Consider the following 23,391-nt stretch of genomic DNA (forward strand, 5'->3'; position numbering starts at 1 on the left):
TAAAAGTGATCAAAGAAGATTAAATGATCCTAATTTGAATCGACATAAGCGAAGGTGCGTCGTCTACGCGCCTCGTATACGAGTCATTGACGCAATCTTCAGTTTTGCAATCGTCTAAGGATTGCAGAAAGCCATTCTGAAAATCATGGTAATAACGGAGGAGCGATCTCCTGCAAGGACACCGAACTTCTCCTGGCTGATTGCATTTTTCCCGATGGGAATACTGTGACAAGGACAAATGCAATGCGCCACGGGTTGTTGCACTTGTAAAAATCGACGATTTGCTTTGCCAATGGAATGTAATCAAAATTAAAAAAAAATGATTAAAAATGATTAAAAAAAAAGACCACCCTGACGCAACTCTGACGCGGTCGACATTTGGATATCAGTAGCGTATATTCCCTAACGTTTTTGATCGTTATCTCTCTAACTCTTTGTCTACGTAAGTACCTTACCTTACCTATCGTTACATAAATCTAATGACATAATTTGCATTCCTCAGAACGTGCTTCGATCTAACGTTATTTTCCATAAAAGTATACTTGATAATCGATTGCATGATATAACGGCACGTGTAACGTTTTAGCGTATAACGGAACGTCCGTTTTTCAAGAAGATGTCATCGCGTTCCAACGGTTTTACAACAGTACAATAGTTTTCGATACTGTGTAATGATGGGGAATAAGGATTGCGCATATTACGGCGCGTGATCGGATGAGTCTTTGCGATACCTTATACGTTAACGATGTGTAGCACACATACTTACATTAGATACATATTGTATAAAGATGTTACCTATTGCACATTCCGTACACTCCTACATGCAATATTCCGATATTTACCACTTTCTTTTCCGATTCCTTTGAGAGATGTGCAACAAAAGAGGAATCAGAGAAAACGAATGGGTTTTAATTTGGTCATTTATACCGATGTAAAGCCACGTACCAAGCAATTTGCGGTTAACCTAATCGAAAATCATGATTTTTCGTCTCTTCTCTTCTTATTATTCTCCCACGCTTTTTATTCATACAGATTTGTATTTTTTTCTTACAATTAAAATACAAAATAACTATACATTTATTTTGTAATTAAATTATTTTCTTTTTGATATTCAATTATTTTCTGCAAGTTGTAGTAAGAACAAAGAGAAGATATTATACATTGTGCACAAATTTGATGTTATTACGTTCATAAGTAATATTATATTTTTACACCCTGTTAGATTTAAAATCTACGCTTTTCCCAGAGGGAGATTTCTGATATTTTCTGTTTCTCTGATTTTTATTCACTCGCCCATAACTGCTTTTGTAAACGTCACTATTCACGTTGTAATAATTGCAAATTCGTATTAAATCATACATATAATACGTTCGTCATAATCGAACGAATCACCACGATTCCGGAAATATCTATGCTAATTTGTTATGACTCATGAAATTAGCGGGACAAATATATCGAAGCTTATCATTAAACAATCGTGAAAATGAATTTTCGAAAGAGATGATTATTCTTCTATTGTTTTTTTCTCGTAACTTCATAAGCGTTCCTATCGCGATATTACGATGATAGGTGGTGTAGAAAATAGAAGGTTATTGCTCCATATGTGGTATCAGATTATATTTATCGCAGAATAAACTTAACAGAAACCCACACGAATCTTCATCCTTTATTCCTTTCATAATAGATTACGTACATGGTATCTTTATCTCGTTTATATTATTGCTATCCGGAACCGGATTTGAATTATCCTACTCTTAGCCCGAAGGAAACTACAATGTCGTGTACGAGTTAATCATTCGTAACGTATTCCATCTTATTCTTATTTTAACCATTCATTTCGTACGAATAAAACATATTGACTTAAACGCAAATTTGTTTTCTATTAAATTTTCTTAACAAAACAATTTTGCTCATGATTTCTATTGATTACATATATGTATCTATATTTAAATGTATTTATCGTATATAAGTATATCAATCAAATTTGATCAGCATTCAAAATCTGTCTTTTTTTTCTACAATAATGCTCGTAGAGTTCTTATCTCCTTCTGTACTTTGAGAATCAATGTTCCATTAGTCGTGCTTTTCTATCGGATCTAATCTTACATTAGGATCAAATTTCAATTTCATATATTACCTAGATGATTCTATATTTTTTTTTTATTTTTTATATAGTTATTTCAGGATTTAATTAGTCATTTGAAAAATGAACGGATTTCACAAAGTATCAACACATGCATAAATATATTCTCGGACGTCATGTAATTCAAAATGGCGGAGCGAAAGAGAAAGAGGCAGAAAACCCATATTTAATTTTGATCTCAACGGATTGTAGAGAATACGTGAAGATTTTTATTAGCTATTTTACATTCCTCTCTATATCCCCGTAATATCTCCGTAGTATCTCCGAAGTATCTTCGTAGTTTTGCCATAGTCTTTAACACCTTCACTTTTCTCTTTCTCGCATAAGAAGAAACCTCGTGATAACTAACACGCTAGCGTTTTGTGTTGTTTTGGTCTACACCTCGTGATCGTTACTTGATGTTATAAGAATTCTGCAAGAATCTTATAAGAATCTTACGGGGACGCACTAAATTACCATGTGTTTGTTAAATTTAAATATACAATATGGCGTCTCGTTTTAGTCAATATGGCCAAATATTTCCAATTCTATAAGGAAAGACCCTGACATAACTGAATATTAAACGAATAACAAAGTTATTTTTTTTCGCTTCAGACCATTATTCGAACGATAAAAAGTCCTTTTTTGATCGAGGACCAAAAAAAGATTGAAAATCTTTCTAGATATTCCTTATTACTATTTGATGACATTAAACGAATGAAATACCCTCGTGATTAAAGTGACTGAATACATTTTATTACAGATATATAACGTAAAATGTCACATATATACATACATACACATATTTACGTAGGTAAAACAATACGTAAAAGAAATATAAATTCCAAGGGACGAAATCAAGGGTTAATTCTTGGCGAGGTGTTACATCTTTAAGTTGTTGAATGCAATTCCGAAATCATGTGTTAGTACTTATACAAAATAAGTAAGTTAATAGAAAAGAATCATCTCTAACTTGTAATGGAATCCTTGTGATTTTAATCTCACAATCTGTAGATTTGAACTTATTCACGGAAAGCACAAATGTTTTCTGTAATGATCTGTTAACCGCAATTATGATTTACAAAAGAGACTCACCAGGTGAGACATTCGAAGGTGATAACTATGAAAACGTAAATGGAATCATTCGAAGGCAGTCGGTTGAATCGAAGAATGCTTTTAACGTCATTTCGAGGGTCTCGTGACTGTAATGTACTTAGAAATACTATTCTAATTCATGTACTGGTTTGATGATGCAATCAAAAGACTTTTGCAATATTGTGAAATATTTTTAATGTCAAATCTCGTTCTTGTATGATTGATAGAGCATCTTACAAATTTCCGAGAGAGTATAATTTGAAATAACGTTTCTAATTTTAATTAAATGTGTATATTGTTATTTATTTAGGTGAAAGAGAATAATTAAAAGCTACCAAGATGTCAAACAAAATGGTATAATTAAATTTTCACTATTTTCACCATTGGGCAATTCTAATCAAATATACGATATTCTCATGAAATTTGATAGACTTTGAAATTGTAATTGAGTTGCGTTGGGTGTAAATTTCCGAGATTAGAAGATGATTGAAAATAAGTTCTCTCGTACTACACTAATCGAGGAGGACGCACGCCACGTATTTGACGACACGACACAGCACGGCACGGCACGGCGTAGATATTACGAAACGAGGATCCGTCCGCGTCGGAAAGCGGGTCAGTGCACGGCTCGTTTATCTCTATGCACCCAGTTCCTGGATCGTTTCTCCTCCATAATTTACTATAATGGCTAATTTTTATATATTTCTATACAAATCAATTGAAAAATCAATGAATATTTTGAAGGTTTGAACTTTTTAACATCCTCTCGCTTAACAGGGTGCGCCCAGAAGAGGGTGCAGGTAAGCATGAGGTAAAGTAAACTCGAGTGGAATCGAAAACGATCTAAAGAAGAGACACGTGTTTGAAAGGGAGAGGATCATTTAAAGGGCAAACGTCCACAGAAAAAGACAGACAAATAAAAGGCTAATTGTTATTCTCTATCGTAACTCTCTATTCTTACTGATTGTGAATAAAAGAAAAATGGAATTATTTGACGATTAATCGAAACTTAACATACAACTTGATTATAAGCACAGAGGTAGTAAACTTAAATATGTCTTCTTCGGTATTAGCTAATCCAGATGAACTCAAACCTTGATCCGATTTCTAAGAGAAATAGTAATCGATCGTAATAGATTCATATAATACCTTCTATAATATTTACGACATCTAGCTTACCGACAAGAGGAACAATAAACGAAACTAATGTATTTTTTTTTGCAGCTTCTCGCTTTCGCTTATTTAGCATAGCGATTATAAATAGTTATAATAAGAGTAGTATACTATTATAAGTTCGTACGTCTCCTAAGTCTTAAAACAGGCTGCGGTGACTGTTAACCTTTTTTTATATCCATAGACGATGTCTCTGTTTTTTACAATTAGATTGATTGAAAGGAGACAAGAGGAACGCGCGTGGGGCGGCGCTACGTGAATAGTATACCTATTATACTCACATTTCGATTACTCATTGAGTAACTCTCCTAGTCACTCTCGCTGTTGATACGGCCCATACGTATGTGACATACTGACACAGAAATCAAATTATTTAGTTGTAGTCAGGCTCAGAAGTAACAAAGAAGATGATTTAATAAGAAGAAGAATTTAAGAATCCTTCGGCGATCATTATTATCGAAAAACCTAAAAAAGGACGAATTTTCGTTTTATTGATCATTTATTTAATCCTTCCTAATAAAACATGAATTTTGTAGAAACAAAAAAAAAAGGTTTCTTTATTTAAATAAAAGAGAAAAAACAAACTGAATGGCGGTTGATACCTAATGGCATTCGACAAAAAAATCAAGCGAATAATAAAAAGGTCATGCATAGGTTATAAATATTATTTTTTTTCTAACTATTTGTATAATAGTTTTGGAATGATTTAAGGTTGATTGATTCGAAGGGAAAAAAATGCTTTTGGATGCTAGTAATGCGAGTAAAGTGAGTGTATGTGTGTATGTGTGTGTTGTGTTGTGCAGTTGTTTGTGCCCCGTTGTCGGTCGCTAATGAAAAAGGAAGAAGAAACCAATCGGTGGTGGGCTCGCGTCTTTTTCTCTCCTCGGCAACACTTTCACTGCGAGTCCCGTGACTCGTTCCTCTTTGCCCCTCAAACCTCCTCTTGTCCTCCTTTACGGAATCACTCGCCTCGTGATACAAGTTGTACAACTTTTGTCTAACTTTTTATACTTCTTTGCAAAACTTGTCGATGGACTAAACATTTACTGCTTTACCGGAATGAGGAAAATAGCGGAGGACCATTTTCAAGATCACATCGATGTATTATTATATTTTATGTACTTCCATCTCATATGCATATGTTGTTACTTGGTATGTTTCTTTGAAAAAGTTTAAAAAACAAAACAAAAAACAAACTTCGACTCTGTTCGATTAACTAGTGATTTCATATTTCGGATGACCTTCGGAAACGTCTTCGTTTTGTTTTTTCCCCCTACGAAAGGATTTACCTCATTAAGATTTGAATCGTTGGTTAGGTAACGCAAGGTTGTATTTGAATTTCTAATCGTTTAATGAACTCGACAACATTTTTTTCTTCTTCTTATTTTGTTTCTTAATTAATAAGATCTCTTTAATAGATAATTATTATTTGAAATAATAGAAAATGAAAATATAAGCTCTTAATCGAGAGCTTAAATCTTGGATTGCGTTAAGGAACAAACTACTGACGCGTCATCCACGTGACCATGGCTGACCACATGGCCCATAACTACCGACGATTCTACCGACGATTCTACCTACGATTGATAGACTCACATGACTGCCGTCACGTTGTCCGAACTCGCTTTCTTTACGTCAATTGGAAAGCCGAAGGACGTTTTATTCGTACTGGTAAAAAGAGTTTAATTGATTACAAATATGGGGAAACAATGTGTTCCGAGTTCTGCGTGGATTACCTTTAACGTCTAATCGTAATCTACCGAGTAGATTGGATCTTGTAAAAAGAACAAGAATAACAACAAATCCGAGATTTATACGATAGAAGAAAGGAAACATTGAAGAGTATGCACAGGTAGCAATCATTTGTAAATTAACATAAATTAATCTAAATTCAATAAATATTTTTATCATTGAAAATCTTTATCGATATTTCGTCTAATATATGTAAGATTTGATTTTATGCATGATATAGATTGTATTATACAGATTCATTAGACTGTACGAGAAAACACATGAGATCAGAGAAATATCCTTTGAAGTGATCTCACGTTTGAACGTTGCGAGTTCAAAGCTCCGAAAGCAGGAAGTTATAAGTTACACCCTAGGGGCAAGAATTACCTTCGCCTATGAGTATATATGTATGTATATACAATATATAACGAGTCGTTGCGTTTCTCATTTTAAACGATAATCGTTGCGAATTCAATTAATTCATAAAGTCGATTGAAATTTATTCAATGAGTCGACAAATGCAAATATTCATGGATTTTAGAATAGGCACTTATTTACGAATGTACATCTCCTGAAAGATAGTTTTGCCTTTTTTTCCTTTTTTTTCTTCAATATTTCCTTTTTATAACTGGATATAACGTAACATTCTTCTTATTTTAATTTTATTTTTTTTACATCTTACAACCAAGTCACGAGTAAAATCATCGCCATATATTCGAAAGTTTAGTATTTCCTAAAATTTCGTTGACATTCGTATAAAATCTTGACATTTTGTGAATACTACAAGAATTTTGTTAATTTCCTATTTAATTCTATTTTTTTTGATATCATATTTATGTATATATGTTAAATATACACATGCCATGATTTACGACGATTATTCGTATTGTGCAGTTTATTTTTAACACGGGATAACATGGTGTTACTGCAGACAAGAATAAATAAATAATATATATATAAAATAAATAGTGATAAGTTTTTTAATAGATATACCCTATGATGCTGTATTGCTGTATTAACATTGTCAAGGTCGCACAAGATTTCAACATAAAAAGAAATCATTTAACATTTCCTTTCGAACGTACGATCCGTCCATCATTTTGAAAGGAACAACCGTTAATGTGATCGTTTCACTACCTTATCATTTTTTATTAAAGATTATTAAAGATGCAGTTTTTTAAAATGAAGTTCTTCTTCGTATCATCCTATAAAAATATATGCATATATTTATATACATATACATTGGATTATTAAAATTTATTTTTCATTTATCATATTCGTATTAAGAGACTATATATTTATGACTAGAATTCAAGAAAACATTAATAAAACATGATTTTGATTATGTTAATTATTTCAAAGAATAAATATCATAAAGTTGATATGTGAAAAGTTGGGTTTTTATATATATCTATATTTATACAAGTAATATCATTTTATAATACAATTATTAAAAAATATTGATGATAATTTTCGTTAGTACATACAGAATACTTGTGCTAACACGATAGTGTTGTAGGCTAGTAAAGGATCTCATAATACTTATTGTTATTTTCAAGACAAAAGACTATTATGACTGACTCCAATAAAATCTGCTATGGCCAAAAGGTCGGTAAAAATTGACAGCTGTAGCTTTTTCAGTTGAATTCTAGAGCGGTGGTTGTTAAATCTTATGTTAGACAAAAACACGTTGACTTGTCGGTCTACCGTCATGAATTGTTTCTATGCACTTGTGTTCTCTACCGTCATTCAACTATTTCGTCAACTATTAAATTGGCGGATTTTCAATTTCATAAAACCGGCTCCTATCGACGTCATTGGCGGCATCATCGGTGGCATCATCGGCGTCATCATCGGCGACATCATCTGCGACATCTTAGATGACATTATCGGCATTTTATCATAAATTAATCTTTGATGACGCAGCGCATTATTAAAAGTTAAATTTCGAGCTAATTGAAATACGAATCCGACAATATAAAAGGCTTACATGACACCTATCAGAAGTATCAGTTGGAAAAGTTTCGGGAAATTGAAGACATAGGTAAAGAATCTAGGAAAGAAAAAGGGTAGTGTGAAATTGTTGAAATTCCGTGTGTGTCGTAGGGTATAGAATATATATATAAATAAAAACGAAAAAAAGCTTATTCCTGGTAAGATAAAGGAAAGCTTTGAACCTTTCTCTCTTGACAAGTTGGACTCGTCTTCGAGTAGGTACGCTCTCGCTTTCACTCGCGTCCACCACCTCCGTGCATCGGCATTACCACCACCATAACTACCATACCACCATCGGTACTACTACAACACTACTACTACTACTACTACTACTACAATCGAGTTCGTAATCGTGATCGTTTTACTCTCCAGTGCTATTCCTACGAAAGGGGACTATTGCCTTCTCGTGGTCTCAGTTTGCCGTCGGACCGGCACCGTTGCCGACGCATGGACTCTCTTCTTATAATTGGGTTATACTTGTGTGGAGTCCTCGTTAAATAATCCGCGATACAAACAATTTCCTCTTTCTTTATTTTTTTTTTTTTCAATATATATTTCTCTAGAGAAAAAAGAGAGTAAGAGATTGAGTCGCTTTTTCGTTTTGATCGTCTGTGAAATTTACATTTAACGATCATGGCGATTGGAATCGTCAAAAAGATCAACAACCTCACTTTTTTAAGGTATGATATTTTTTATTATTAATATTTTCAATGCAATTTTTTCCTATGATTATTTTATTAAAAAAGACAAATATCATCATTTATTTCTATATCTTAGGATAACATGATTTTAATGACAACACTTAAACTTTGTCACAAACTTTACAAATTTAAATTTGACTCATTACTTTAATCCTTACATTTTCCTTAAACCAGTATAATTTTCTTTACTTAAAAAGTAACATTCTATCACATTCCATGCAATTTGAAGATTGTCACTAAAATTTAGTTTCAAGTTAGGTAAGCAAATACGTGTGAGACTGCTAATTTTAAAATACTGATTTTAAGAGTTTCGTTTGCGGTTCGACTTATTTTTAGATTTTTCTTTGAAATTATTAACAATCAATTATTTCTTATCTAATAATTGTAATCTTATATTTTTCTAAATGGTAGTAAATGGACAAATTAATCAAAATAATGAAGATAGAAATTTTAATTTCTAAACGTTGAATTTTCTTTTTCTAAGCGACTTTCGCGCAACTTTAATATTTAATCATGAATAAACATTCGAATGTTGAATTCGATTTATATGATTTATCCGTTGGACTTATTTTCTCAGAAATTCGTTTGACATAAAAGAAATATTAACAAATTAAGCGCGTTTGATTATTAACGAAATGAAAACAATAAATTTGAAGTATCACATAAATTAATATAAACACAGAAATACTGATTAATAATTTCAATATTACCAATAACTATTTTACCTCGTTCTATGTTTTTAACTAGAATAGATTGTGAGGGGAGAAAAGATAGAATTGATCTTGTAATTAGTTAGAGAATCGCGTAAGCTTCTCTCGTGTGATCGCCGAAGCGAAATTATGTTTGGTAGGATATAACTCCATATATCTCACATAGATTGTATGTATACGTGTGCATATATATGATTTAAGAAAAGCTGAATAAGAAGGTGTATAATATTCGAGAGTTCTCGGTAAAATCTCTCGTTGAATAACGGGAAACATGGATGTTAATTTTGTACCGACTGGTATATTGAAAAGAATCTTTTTCTTTACACTTTTTTTTTTGCAGTCTTATCAGATTAAATCATAGAGAGTTATCATATTTTAACGTTCGAAGCTTCTACGTATATGGTAAATATGAGGAAAACAAAACTTTATGTAAATTATAGAATCATAAGATACGTTTAATGTATGCATTTTATCATTCGAACGTACTTTCTATACATGTGTATATATACAGGGTATCCAGTAACGGTGGTATAAACGGCCAGTGGCTGATTCTACATAAAAAACTGAGTATGTGTGTACGTTGTATAAATTATTCGTAATAACTATTACAAGCATATAAATATATATTCGTGGTTGAGTTGAAAAGTTATGAACCTAATATATAAACCAATTTTTTGTCAATCAAACTCACATTTATTTAAAAAAAAAAAAAAATAAGAGTTTTTTAGGTAGAAAAGTTTTCAACCTACCCTCGTATATCTGGCACGTATTGTTAATATATATCTTGTAATTAATACGAATAATTTGTTGACAAATTTTACATACATAGTTCTTTTTTCATCTTTACTTTTCTTTTTATTTTCCTTTTTTACTACAATAACACGCATCGTTAATTTGTAAGGAAGTAGAAAGGTAACGATGTACGATATTATGACGCGTAATAAATCATATCTTTTTTGCGTCATATATACCTATAATTTGATTGTATTAATGATTTAGTTTCGTGTTAAGTAATCACAGTCATTATTAATTATAAGTAGTTGTCGGGGATGAGCGAACTTGATAGCAACGTATCATATGCTGGTTATGAATTATTTATATGAACGGCAAGAATTCAAAGAAAGTTCCATATTTTCGAAACTTTCACCCTCGTAAATATCAATCGTAGCAATATTGTCGTTAACATTTCATTTCATTTCATTTCATTTCATTTCATTTTATTATTTTATCTAATTTTTATAAGTGATATATTAAAATATTGTTATAATAAATGGAGTAATCTCATTTATGAAAAAAAAAGTCAAGTAAGTCGGGAAAGATGGATTTAACATATATAAATCCTAAGATTTAAATAGGTCAGGAGGTTGTGACCGTCAAATGATCGTACAAATATATAAGTAAGTAAGGAGCGAAGGTAACAGTAAAAGAGGATAACGACGCAACGCGACGTGCCGTGGATGATCAAGTCAAGGAGAGCAAGTTTTCGCGATGCTCTTCGATCGTTCTCCTCCATACTACCCATCCTCATTCGCTCTTACTTAACTAAACACGACAATAATCGAACAAATCGAACTAGACTTTTATCTTACAAATTTATTTCATTGAATCCTCTTTATGACGTAACCCAATGATAATTCTATTTAATTCATGAAAATATTATTTGCACGTTGATTGTTTTGTTAAAAAGAAAAAAAAACACGTTCTTGCCAGCAGACAAACAAACAGCTCGGCACGTTTTTTCTTCTTCTCTTTTTTATCTTCGTATTTTTCCTTTTAAAACTAATATTTCTATGTTTCGGTCGTTCCGGCCGTTCTCATGTTAAATGTCAAACTTCTTTTTTTTTTTATATTTTTTATGATGAAACTGTGGACGTTACCATTGGTAATAAGAATATTATTTGATTTCTATTCTATGAAAACACAATATAACAATATAATAAACAAATTTCTTTATGACAATTGTCATATAATGTTATTTAGGTTTAACAATTGAATTGTAAAGAAAAATTAACCTGGTAGAACTCTCATGTAATTCAACGAAAAAGTTGCCCAATTCTTTTTTCAACGATCTTTTATAAAATGAACACACGACTCGAATCAAGATCCCACTGAATGGAATTTCTTGGGCAACCTACGTTGTTGCTTCTTGGATTATCGTCCGGATTAATCGGAGACTTGAAAAGTTTCACGCGATGAACATTAAATTACGTATTACATTACGTTCGCGTAAATCGTGAAAACGATCGTCGAAATATTTGGGCTAATTCAGTGATTAGCGTAATTCTTCAATGACCTTCGTAGAGAAGTCTTTCTCCTTAACATAAAAAATAAAAAATAAAAGTATTAAAAAGATCTCGTCCGAGGTCCTATCTTGTTTTTTTCTCCCTCTCTCTGTTTTTTTCCGTTCTCCAGCAAAACGCGTTCGACCACTCTCGACGAACGAATCGAGAAATACTTTCACCGATCTCGAACACTTCCTTGAGAAGGCATCGCCTTCCTTTTCCTTCCCATTTCTATCATTTCATCATTATATATTTTAACAGTTAATAAATCAACTTTGTATGATAGGTTTTCATTTGAAAGAAAAATTTAAATAATGTTTATCAATTTAAATGCATACTTGAAACGTTTCTCTGGCATTTTGTGGCTCCTAAGATACATTTTCAGGTTTGTTATATATATATTATATATGATATATGTAAGAGGTAGGTAGGCAGGTAGGTAGGTAGGTAGGTAGGTAGGTAGGTAGGTAGGTATGCAGGTAGGTAGGTAGGTAGGTAGGTAGGTAGGTAGGTAGGTAGGTAGGTAGGTAGGTAGGTAGGTAGGTAGGTAGAGGTAGGTAGGTATGTAGAAGCCGATGAAGAAGACGAAGTAACGCACGTGTGCGTCTCGCTCTCGAAGAAAGATTTCTCCGGTTTCCGCTGACCCACTGACACTGAATTATGCTCGACGGTCGGCTGGCGTGTGCCTTGGCTTCGTGACTACGTCCTGACTATACCTGGTATATAGGTATATACCTATATACTACGTACGCATTATAACGCACGTTTCCATTAACTGGGCACCACTGGAAATGTCCATAAAAGCGTTACCTTCACTCCGATTTCATTACTAATTCGACATATCTAACACATTTCACGTCAATATTTCTACTAGTACTTTGTTTTTAATATATTTAGGGTAATGGTGAATGTTTGGTTAGAACTGGTTTGTCGAAGAGATATGCAGTTTTCTACTGGGAACAATGTCAGGGACGAAAGTAGGAAGAAATCCATCTTGGTTGACAGGAAACGCGGGAAAATATTTTTTCACCTTTTTTCTCTTCTTATCTGCATCTTTGAAAAATGTGTTTGTTTAATAATTTAATTATTCAATAATATCTAATAAATGAATATATTCATATTTTTATTTCTTTTGAAAATTAACGGTGTGTAATCTTACATTAGTATCTTTAGTCGCGTTCAGTCATTTACCTACCCGATCTAAATATGCTTACAAATCTTCATTTTTGTATACTTATAGTTTTTAATAAGTTTGAGAATATAGATCAGTTTTTTAAAGGGATATTTTGAAGATAGAAATTAGAAATGCCAGATGATTAACATTCGAATAGTTGTACTCGTTGCACTTGGAGAACTGCAACTTGCATAGTTTGCTCGTGAGTATCACAAGTCTTGTTTCTTATTGCTAGAGTCAATTGAGTCTATAAATGCCGTTCATACTACTTTCTATCTCATTGTCAGATATGCTTATGAAAACTGTATTATAATTTTAATTAGTAAATTTGAAGAAAATTAACATATATATATATACAAGGTGAATCTTGTAACTGGGACGGGTATTAACTTTTTTTAAGTAACTATAGAGAAAAATGATAAAGAAAAAAGTTATATGGCACATCACATGTCACCTTTCTATGACCTTACTTTTTTTGAAAATGCATCGATGCACCCGCTAGATGCAGTTGCATTTATTTTTTAAATGGGACTCTAGATTTTTTTTATACCATTCGATTCCTTTTTTTATTCTGCGTTAAAAAGTGTTAAGTGAAGGTTATCGAAATGTCAACAGTTTACGAGATATTTGAAGTTTTATATTAGTAATGTATTTTATTACAATAAATGTTCGAATGTTATATATATATACTTTTTGCACACAGTTTACAAATATTAATAAAAATATAAAATAAACGATTACTAAAGGGCATTCATAACAATAATAATAACATTAATAATAATAATAATAAAATCAAATGAATAATTTAAAACGAAACCAATAATGATCCGTAAAATTCGATAAAACATTCAATTTATAATAAAACATACATGAAAAGGTACGACGTTGACGACGCCATATGACGACGACGACCCCTAATAGCACAAAAATATTAGATTAACATCTTTTTCAAATATTGAAAAAATATTTTTTCCGTGAAGCTTATTAATATTAAATAATTATTAATTCTAAATATTGTATATATGTTCATAAAATGTGCAGTAAATGTTCAAAAAATATTAATTAAATATTCGGAGAATATAAAATAGATATTTGAAAAATATACAATAGATATTTGCAAAATATGTATTAAAATATGTATTTAATATGTATTTATTATTTAAATTATAATCTATAAATTTAAAAGAAAATTATAAATGACGGACTTTTATTTATATGTATTATTTAACAAGAGCACTATTACATTAAAAATGTAAAAAAGTGCATTAGAAAATGTTCAGAATGCAATGGAGGAACATTGGAACATTTATTGTAATAAAATACATTACTGATATAAAACTTCAAATATCTCGTAAACTATTGACATTTCGATGACCTTCACTTTTTTATGCAGAATAAAAAAAGGAATCGAATGGTATAAAAAAATCTAGAGTCCCATTTAAAAAATAAATGCAACTGCATCTAGCGGGTGCATCGATGCATTTTCAAAAAAAGTAAGGTCATAAGAAGGTGACATGTGATGTGCCATATAACTTTTTTCTTTATCATTTTTCTCTATTGTTACTTAAAAAAAAGTTACTACCATCTCAGTTACAAGATTCATCCTATATATATTTTAAAACTTTCTTTCGTATCTTCGATCAAACTTTACAATTTAAATATGGCGATTGAGAAATTTGCCGAGAAAAGAAATGAAATCGATCGCATCGAATCTTCGTATAAGTTTACTTCCCTCTTCCTTTCGCTTCTTCCTCCTCCCTACTTTATTTTCTCTTTTTCTTTCTTTCTCGTTATAAAACTTACCTTTGGAACGTTCTCTTCCTCTACAGCTTTTGATCCTCTTTCTCTAACCTTCTCTTTTTCCGTCTTTCTCTTTTTCTCTTACGCAGAGAAAGTATACACAGATATACGCGAATACCTTTGTAAGATAGCCGCATGCCAACGATTACGATGGCACACCGTGCTACCTCAAGTCGATGGAAATCAACCTAAATCGTCAAATGCATTATTCTTTTATTCTTATTTTTTATTTTTTTTTTCAAGTCATTTCTAAAATATCATACTTTTAAAATATTCATTTATTTCATATGGTGAAATTTTGTAAAATTCTATAGCGCATCTACGACGATAGATGTAAGACAAGATCACTCACAAAATTAGTAAGTTCGATAATTAGTAAATTCGATGTTATTGTTTTAGGAGTAGTGTGGGCTTGCTCGCAACTATAGTCACCGTGGGATTGGCACTTTCACCTGGGGTCCATCAATACGATATTTCGGGTAAGTGCACGATTATACGTCGATATGTAATTAGAATCTATATCAATTTCAAATTTGATTGTTACCTCTTCAAGAAAACATAATACAATATTTGATACATTTTTATGTGGGTTTACTATTCTATACAGAATTCTATCTAATTTTTATCGAGAAAATAACGTACAATTGATTTCTTAATGATTTTCAACTTGTCCCGTCTCGTTCAATTTATAGAGAACCCAATAGGTTTAACTTTTTCAACTATTAAATTATGAACAATGAATCAATGAAGTCATTATACCGTTCGAATTTGTAACTTTAATTTTTTGAAAGTATGTAATAATTAGCATATGCAAAAAAAAATGATTGATCCAAAATTTGATGTTTTTGTTTGCATTACAGAATACGTTTACGGCGTTGATAGCGATTTACAAGCGAGAGTACGTGCAGCGATCGAATCGGAGAGACATGCTTATCAATCAAAATCATGGTATAAAGCTATTTCTATATCCTAATTATTCCGAGTTAATTTAAAAGTCATTTCTGCAATAGTAAAGAAAAGTTAAAGTATACGATTTCATGAAAGATATTATAAAGATCCTTTTGTATTATCGATTCAGTGATCTTTGTAAAATAGAAATTTGAAAAACTTCGAAGGTCGTTTTACGTCAGAGAATACGCAACCTAATTAATTAGGGAGAAAACGATTGAGAAGGGAGAACTTTTCGCAAGCGTTCATTAGCTATCGAAATTAAATTGAAATAATTTCTAATAAAATCATACAGAGTATATGAATATTTGGATTGAAAATGAAATAAAAAAAAAAAAAAGAAGAAGAAATAATAATCGGGATTGTATTCGGGTATGTATTCCTATTGGAATGATATATATCCTTGTTGTCAGTAGAATAGATTATGTTCGTGATGGTGGGGCCGGTAGCCTTCTCGAGGTCGAGGAAAGGGGGATACTGCCGGCAATGGCCGGACTAGAAACCTTCCTCGTGACTGAAATACCGGTGCAGCCAACAACGGACGCGACCGGCACCTTTCCTCGACCGCGAAAGTAAAAGTCTTACGACGCGACGATCGTCCGAGAAAAAACCGAGAAAAAAGCCAAAGGAAATGAAAGAGGAAAAAGAAAAAAAAAAAGATCAACAGGAAGAGAGTGCAATTGTGAAGAATTGTAAAGATTGCATCGATTTTCACCAATTTTTTTGCATTCTCTTTTCTCGACTCAATGCACTTGCACATTTGTACAATATGTGTCAGTGAGTGTATATGGGATCGAGAGATTAATCGGAAACCTTGAATCGGTGTAGATCGATCGATCCATTGTATTCTTTTTCACTATCACAGCGAAAAGAATAATTTTCTATGTATATGTATAGTTGTACATTTTTCTTAACACGTCGATTACATATTTATACAATAATAAGAAATATAAAAGAAAGGAAAAAAGTTAATGCAATCGTAAAATTTCTTTCCTAATGCAAAAGAACGAGTAGGTTTTTTTTATCTTCCGATTACTAAGCAGTTTAGCTGTTTCTTGAATCACGTTAAACGTCATTTTGACATTTCACTTTTCTTATTTGCTTTTAGGTTGCAGAACAGGATGGAATCGAACGGTACTCCTTGTGCAGCAAGATCGGCCCGACCTTGCCCACCAAGCAAGTATAGAACTCCTTCCGGAACGTGCAATAATGTGAGGCATCATGATTGGGGTGCCAGGGGTTCTCCGTTTTTAAAATTATTACCTCCTGCGTATTCCGATGGTAGGTTATTATTTCTTATTTGCTTGAAATGCTCGTAAGATTCGTCAGTAAAATCAATCAAGATAAAACCACATAGAGAATTAAAAGTGAAAATTGAAAGGAGAAAGTCAATATCGAGAAAAGAACAAAGAATAACGAAGAAGTTACTAGATCAAAAGCCTTTATTATCCACTCTATATTTGTTTGTTTTCATTGCAATTTTTACAGACCAATTAAATGATTTTCTAATAATATCAGTTGGGGTTCCCTTTTTAAGAAACAGTTTTTACGTATCATTTTTTCTTTTGTAAAAATATCGAATAATTTGTCGATAACATTGTTAAGTACTATTAGACAATTGAAGTCTGTGATGAGTATATGAATGATGGCGTAACGGCCTTGCACGAAGGAACTCTCTATTTCAAAGATTCACGTGCGTCTTTCGGCATGCTAATCTACCATTTCTAATCCGATATAGGGGGCTGGGCTCAAGGCTCGGCCGTGTTCAAGCGAATTAAGACTCTTTGTGACTGTTAGGATTTTACAACTGGATTCTCAACATAGTTCTCGCATGTGTATGCGCTCACACGCGCACATGCGCACATTCCAATTTTCACTTTCCTTTCTCGATACGTTACACCTATGCGGAATCTTGCACGAGACACAATGACGTCCTTCTTTTTTCTATTAGCAATCCTAGATTTGTGTGTGTGTGTTCATTCTATTTATTATGTTCTTCTTTTCAATACAATTTGACAACTTTTACATTAGATTTTTCTTGTTCATTTTAATTATGCATAAAGAACAATAAAGATTATTGATGAAAATAATTGAAGAAGCATATTTCGTTGACACATAAATGATCTCGATAAAATGATAGCAAGTACATACTCGGAAAGTTCTTGAAAAAATTCAATGTAGAGTTTAGCAATGACAAAGGAATTCACTTAGACAATAATAATATAAAAAGAGAAAAAATATAAAAAACAAAATATATGGCAGGTCGTACGTGTTCTTTAATCGTTTCTCATTTTTCATCGTATAAAAGTGAAAGCGTCACGACTTGTCGATGTTCTTTTAAAGGTATTGGAAGTCCACGACAATCTGTGAGCAGTCATAGTATTCCATCAGCATCGGAAACAGTCGAGAGGATACGAAGTTCGTTACAATTTGACGAATCTCATGAAGCATTGACCAGTTTGGCCGGTGTATGGTCAGAATTGATACTTCAGGATATAGCCTCTACGGTGAATGTCAACCCTGATAGATATCGATGTTGTTCGACTATCGATCGACACTCGGAATGTTACGAGATCAGTGATCGAGAAAGATGTATTAGTTACATGAGATCGGTACCAACATTATCAATCGATGAATGTGGATTCGAATATAGAAAACAAATGAATAGCGAATCAAGTTATTTGGATGGCTCGAATCTCTATGGAAGCAATGATGATAAGTTACATAAAATTAGAAGTTACGTTCGTGGCAAAGTAGAACCATCAGCCTGTGAGATTTGCAACGATTCGCATCCTACTCCATTAGGTCGTCTTTACGTAGTACTCTTGAACGAACATAATCGAATAGCTGAAAGATTATGGGAACTTAATGAACATTGGGATGATACGAAATTATTTCTCGAAGCAAGGCGAGCATTAATAGCTGAAATTCAACATATCACATTAAACGAATATGTGCCAAGTATCCTAGGCGAGTTAGCTTTGATCGATCCTGAGTTAAGACCTGCTACCAATGGATTCTTTAATGGTTACTCCTCAACGAACAAAGCAGGAACTTATGACGCTGTTGCTCTGGCCGCATTGCGTATTTTGACCTCCTTACGCAAACAGAATACGTGTTCTTCAAGCATGTGTCTCGAAGATCACGTCACTACGTTAGCTAATCGTGTTAGTTTTAATCTTGGCATTTCCATGATTAATTTGAACTTTGACGCTGCTGCTACATCTATTCATATTGCACGTGATCATGGTGTACCTGGATATATTAAATTTATGCAATTTTGTTCGGGTAATCTCAGTGAGGTATTATATATTTATTTTTCTTTTTATATACATATATTATTTAATGAATAATATCTTATCGATTTGATAATATTTTCTAATAATTTTATGTTCATTCCTTCATCCTTACAGCCGAAGAACTTCAACGACCTTGAACGAGTTATGCAAAAGAAGAATGTTAAACTACTTGAATCTATTTATACCAGAATACAAGACGTGGACCTTTTGGTAGGAGGAATCTTAGAGATACCATCAAAAGGCATGGCAGTAGGCCCAACGTTTTCTTGTCTTCTTAAAAAACAATTCGTTAACATGAGATATTCCGATAGATTTTGGTATGAAAACGATATTCCTCCGTCGGGTTTAACGTCCAAACAATTAACAGAGATTCGTAAAGTTTCACTCGCGGGACTAATCTGTGCTAATAGTGAAATTCATAAAATTCAGCCAAATGCATTTATCCAACAAGATTCTTATCTTAATGCTAAAATTAAATGTAACCAGTACGAAGTATTGGATTTGTCAGCTTGGAGAGACGAACCTGCACCCGTACCTGCTGTTCTAGATAATTACATGACAACTACTCAATCAGTTCCTGATTTATCATTTGAAATTAGTCCAGATTTAATAGCAATGGCAGTGAAAAAAGCTGAACAAGATCTGATCGAAAGAAAACAATTGGAATATAATGCTTGGTTGGAACAAAGAATAGCTGACCCTAAATCACCAGCTGGTACAGCTGCAAGCTTTTCAAAAGCAAACAAAGATGCTTTGTTATTGGCTAATTCGTCGATTCTGTATGAGCTAGCAACAAACGAAATCTTAAACGGTGTTCATGGACTTAGACGTAGAAAGCGACAGATTTTTGATACCACAGATAACGTTCTTGGCTTTCCAAATAATGATTTCTCCGATATCCTTCAAAACGTTGATATTTCTGGATTTTTACCTCACAACAAGGCTACCAATCATGATGAAATAGAATGTCCAGTTGATAACAATCCTTGTGATCCAACAACACCATACAGAACATTGTCAGGACATTGTAACAATCTTCGTAATCCAAATCTAGGTCAATCCTTGACCACATTTGCTAGATTGTTACCACCAGTTTACGAAGACGGCGTGTCCAAGCCAAGAACTAGATCAGTAACGGGTGCTCCCTTACCTAATCCAAGAGTAGTATCAACAGTAATTCATCCAGATATTTCGAACCTTCACAATAGATATACATTAATGGTTATGCAGTTTGCTCAGTTTCTCGATCACGATTTAACTATGACACCGATTCACAAGGGTTTCGCAGAGTCTATACCAAGTTGTAGATCATGCGATTCTCCACAAACGGTTCATGCTGAATGCAATCCGTTCCCTGTACCACCAGGTGATCATTTTTATCCTACGGTAAATGTCACGTCTGGCGCACGAATGTGTTTTCCATCGATGAGATCGTTACCCGGTCAACAACATTTAGGTCCTAGAGAACAAGTGAATCAGAACACAGCTTACTTGGATGGCTCAGTGGTATATGGGGAGAACAATTGTATATCTAATATTTTACGTGGTTTTAATGGTCGTATGAATATGACAACCAATAATAATCGTGGCAAAGATTTCTTACCACAATCGGCTACACATCCAGAATGTAAGGCAAGATCATCTTATTGCTTTATCGGTGGGGATGGTAGAGCATCGGAGCAACCAGCCTTAACGGTTATGCATACTATGTGGATACGAGAGCACAATAGAATCACCGAAGGATTGAAACTAATTAATCCGCATTGGGATAGTGAAAAATTGTATCAACAATCTCGGCGTATAATCAGTGCTATGCTACAACATTTAACTTACAATGAATTCTTACCAAGAATTTTAGGATGGAATGCTGTTAGTCTTTACGGTTTGAAATTACTTCCTCAAGGCTATTACAAAGAATATTCACCAACTTGTAATCCCAGTGTCTTGAACGAGTTTGCAACGGCTGCTTTTAGAATAGGTCATTCCTTATTGAGACCGCATTTACCACGAATGGATCGCAATTATCAGAACGTCGATCCTCCTATACTCTTACGCGATGGATTCTTTAATCCTGATATGCTTTATCAACCGGGTATGGTGGATGAAATGACACGTGGATTGGTATCAACACCTATGGAAACTCTAGATCAATTTATCACCGGAGAAGTGACTAATCATTTGTTTGAAAATCGACGAATTCCACATTCTGGTGTGGACTTGATTGCTCTAAACGTTCATCGAGCCAGAGATCATGGAATACCATCTTATAATCAATACAGAGCTCTTTGTAATTTAAAGAAAGCCACTACCTTCGAAGATCTGTCAAGAGAGATGGCACCGGAAGTTATAGCACGTATGAAACGTATCTATGCATCGGTAGATGACATTGATTTGTTCCCTGGTGGGATGAGTGAAAGACCTCTTCAAGGAGGTTTAGTAGGTCCAACATTTGCTTGCATAATAGCAATACAATTCAGACAATTAAGGAAATGCGATCGTTTCTGGTACGAAACCGATGACCCTAATATTCGATTTACCGAACATCAATTGGCGGAAATTCGTAAAACGACTTTGTCTAAAGTTATGTGTGAGAATATGGACGATCACGCGGAAATGCAAAGAGCAGCTTTTGATTTACCAAGTAATTTCTTGAATCCTAGAGTACCTTGCAGTTCGATGCCGCATATGGATTTCTCTGCTTGGCGAGAAACTAGACACGGATGTCAAATTGGTGGAAGGAACGTTGCCGTTGGTGACTCTGGTTTTCCTACACCTTGTACTAGTTGTGTTTGTACGACGGAAGGTGTAAGTATTTTAGCATTTCAAATTAAAATTCACATCGTTAAATGTCAATTAAAACAAAACATTTTTTTTTATGTCATATATTTGTCTAATTTCAGACCCAATGTGCATCTTTACGCGTAACGGATTGCAATCAGCTATTACGTGAAGCATCTCGCGAAGCAATTTTAAGAGATGACGTCTGTACAGCACAATGCGGTTTCATTTTAGCTGCCACCGAATCGTCTTCGAGAAGTTTTACACAGTTCACTACACCTACCACCAGTTTTCCTACCTTTAGTCCAGTCAGAAGTAATCACAGAAGTTTGCCAACGCCATTTTCGTTCAACGGCTTCAAATTACCCGATCTTTCACAATTCATAGGCTGAAAATGAAGAAAATTTGGTCTCTTTTAAACGAAATTACAAATTTCAAAAGGAAGAACTTTCAACGTTTATATATAAATTATTCGTCATTTATATATTTTTATGATAACAAATGAAAAACTTAGAATTTCTATATAAGTATGTATCACGAAAGACTGCATTGTGAAACGACGACGAGATATCTAAGTGTACAGAATTCATTATGATTATTATATGAGCATGTTCATGTTGTATGTATGTTCATGTTGGAATGTTTATGAATGTTTTTATGCACATATCAGAAAGACGAGAATAATGCAATTGAGGAGCACGTGTAGTTTTGTAAATATAGATGATATATCAACCGATATATTTAACTAATCGGTTTAACTCGTGCTCTTGTATGTATGAAGGAAGATTTTCGTTTCTAAATCATCGTCTTCTTAGCAAAACTTCAATGTGATTAAAAACAAGGACTACATGTACTATACGTTATAATAAGTATCGAAACTGACATTGCTAGAAAAAGATAATAGTAATAGAAAGAACAAACAAAAATAGTATATTACTCACCTAGGGAGGTAAAGTAAGAAATGTCTCAGAGTATATGTATGGCCGAGGCGAAGCCGAGGTCAACAAACATGTGTTCTGAGGCTTTCTTATTTACTGCCCATGGTGAGTATACATTTTTTCTGCTCGACGTAGGCGGAAAGCGGCAACTTCGTTTTGAACATCGGGAGAAAAGTTGACGCTTTTCGCCCGGAGGGAAGAAAATAAATATATATATTAGGTCTACCGGAAAGTTCTGCCCATTTTTAGAATAAAACAAAAGTAATAAATTTTCATATCTCTTTAATTGACTAATATTCATCAATTATCATTATTTATAATTTCTTATCATAGTGTGATGACAATTTGTATATTGCATTTTTAAAAAATGTTTTATCCCTAGAGACGAAAAATTGAATCGGCGTTTGTCAGAATGGACAGAACTTTCCGATAGAACTAATATAAAATATATATATATATATATATATATATATATATATATATATATATATATATATATATATAGAGAGAGAGAGAGAGAGAAAGAGAAAGAAAGAAGTAAGTGAACAGAATAGATAACAACATAGTTCATTTGAAATCGAACGCGTAAACAGTTTTTTTAAATATGATTAATGGAGTGTAATTTATACTATCTCCTTTTTATTC

General features: G+C 33.0%; 1 protein-coding gene across 1 annotated transcript; it reads left to right on the forward strand.

Moving 5' to 3' along the window:
* The first annotated feature begins 8,203 nt into the window (after positions 1-8,203).
* LOC107070597 (uncharacterized) lies at positions 8,204-23,185 on the forward strand. The gene is made up of 7 exons (XM_015328956.2): positions 8,204-8,796; positions 15,183-15,262; positions 15,644-15,731; positions 16,840-17,012; positions 18,075-19,033; positions 19,145-21,835; positions 21,931-23,185. The coding sequence occupies exons 1-7, from the start codon at positions 8,750-8,752 to the stop codon at positions 22,198-22,200; spliced, it is 4,308 nt and encodes a 1,435-aa protein (XP_015184442.1). The 5' UTR covers positions 8,204-8,749; the 3' UTR covers positions 22,201-23,185.
* The last annotated feature ends 206 nt before the right edge of the window (positions 23,186-23,391 follow it).

The sequence above is a fragment of the Polistes dominula genome, unplaced genomic scaffold, assembly GCF_049000335.1.
Source record: "Polistes dominula isolate Pdom_NZ unplaced genomic scaffold, Pdom_raw_medaka contig_16, whole genome shotgun sequence".
NCBI lineage: Eukaryota > Metazoa > Arthropoda > Insecta > Hymenoptera > Vespidae > Polistes > Polistes dominula.

Excerpts from the sequence above, each read along its gene's own strand:
- LOC107070597 (XM_015328956.2), top strand. The coding sequence starts at position 8,750 with ATGGCGATTGGAATCGTCAAAAAGATCAACAACCTCACTTTTTTAAG. Across the intron at positions 15,263-15,643 it reads CCATCAATACGATATTTCGG|AATACGTTTACGGCGTTGAT; the intron begins GTAAGTGCACGA and ends TTTGCATTACAG. Across the intron at positions 21,836-21,930 it reads GTGTTTGTACGACGGAAGGT|ACCCAATGTGCATCTTTACG; the intron begins GTAAGTATTTTA and ends GTCTAATTTCAG.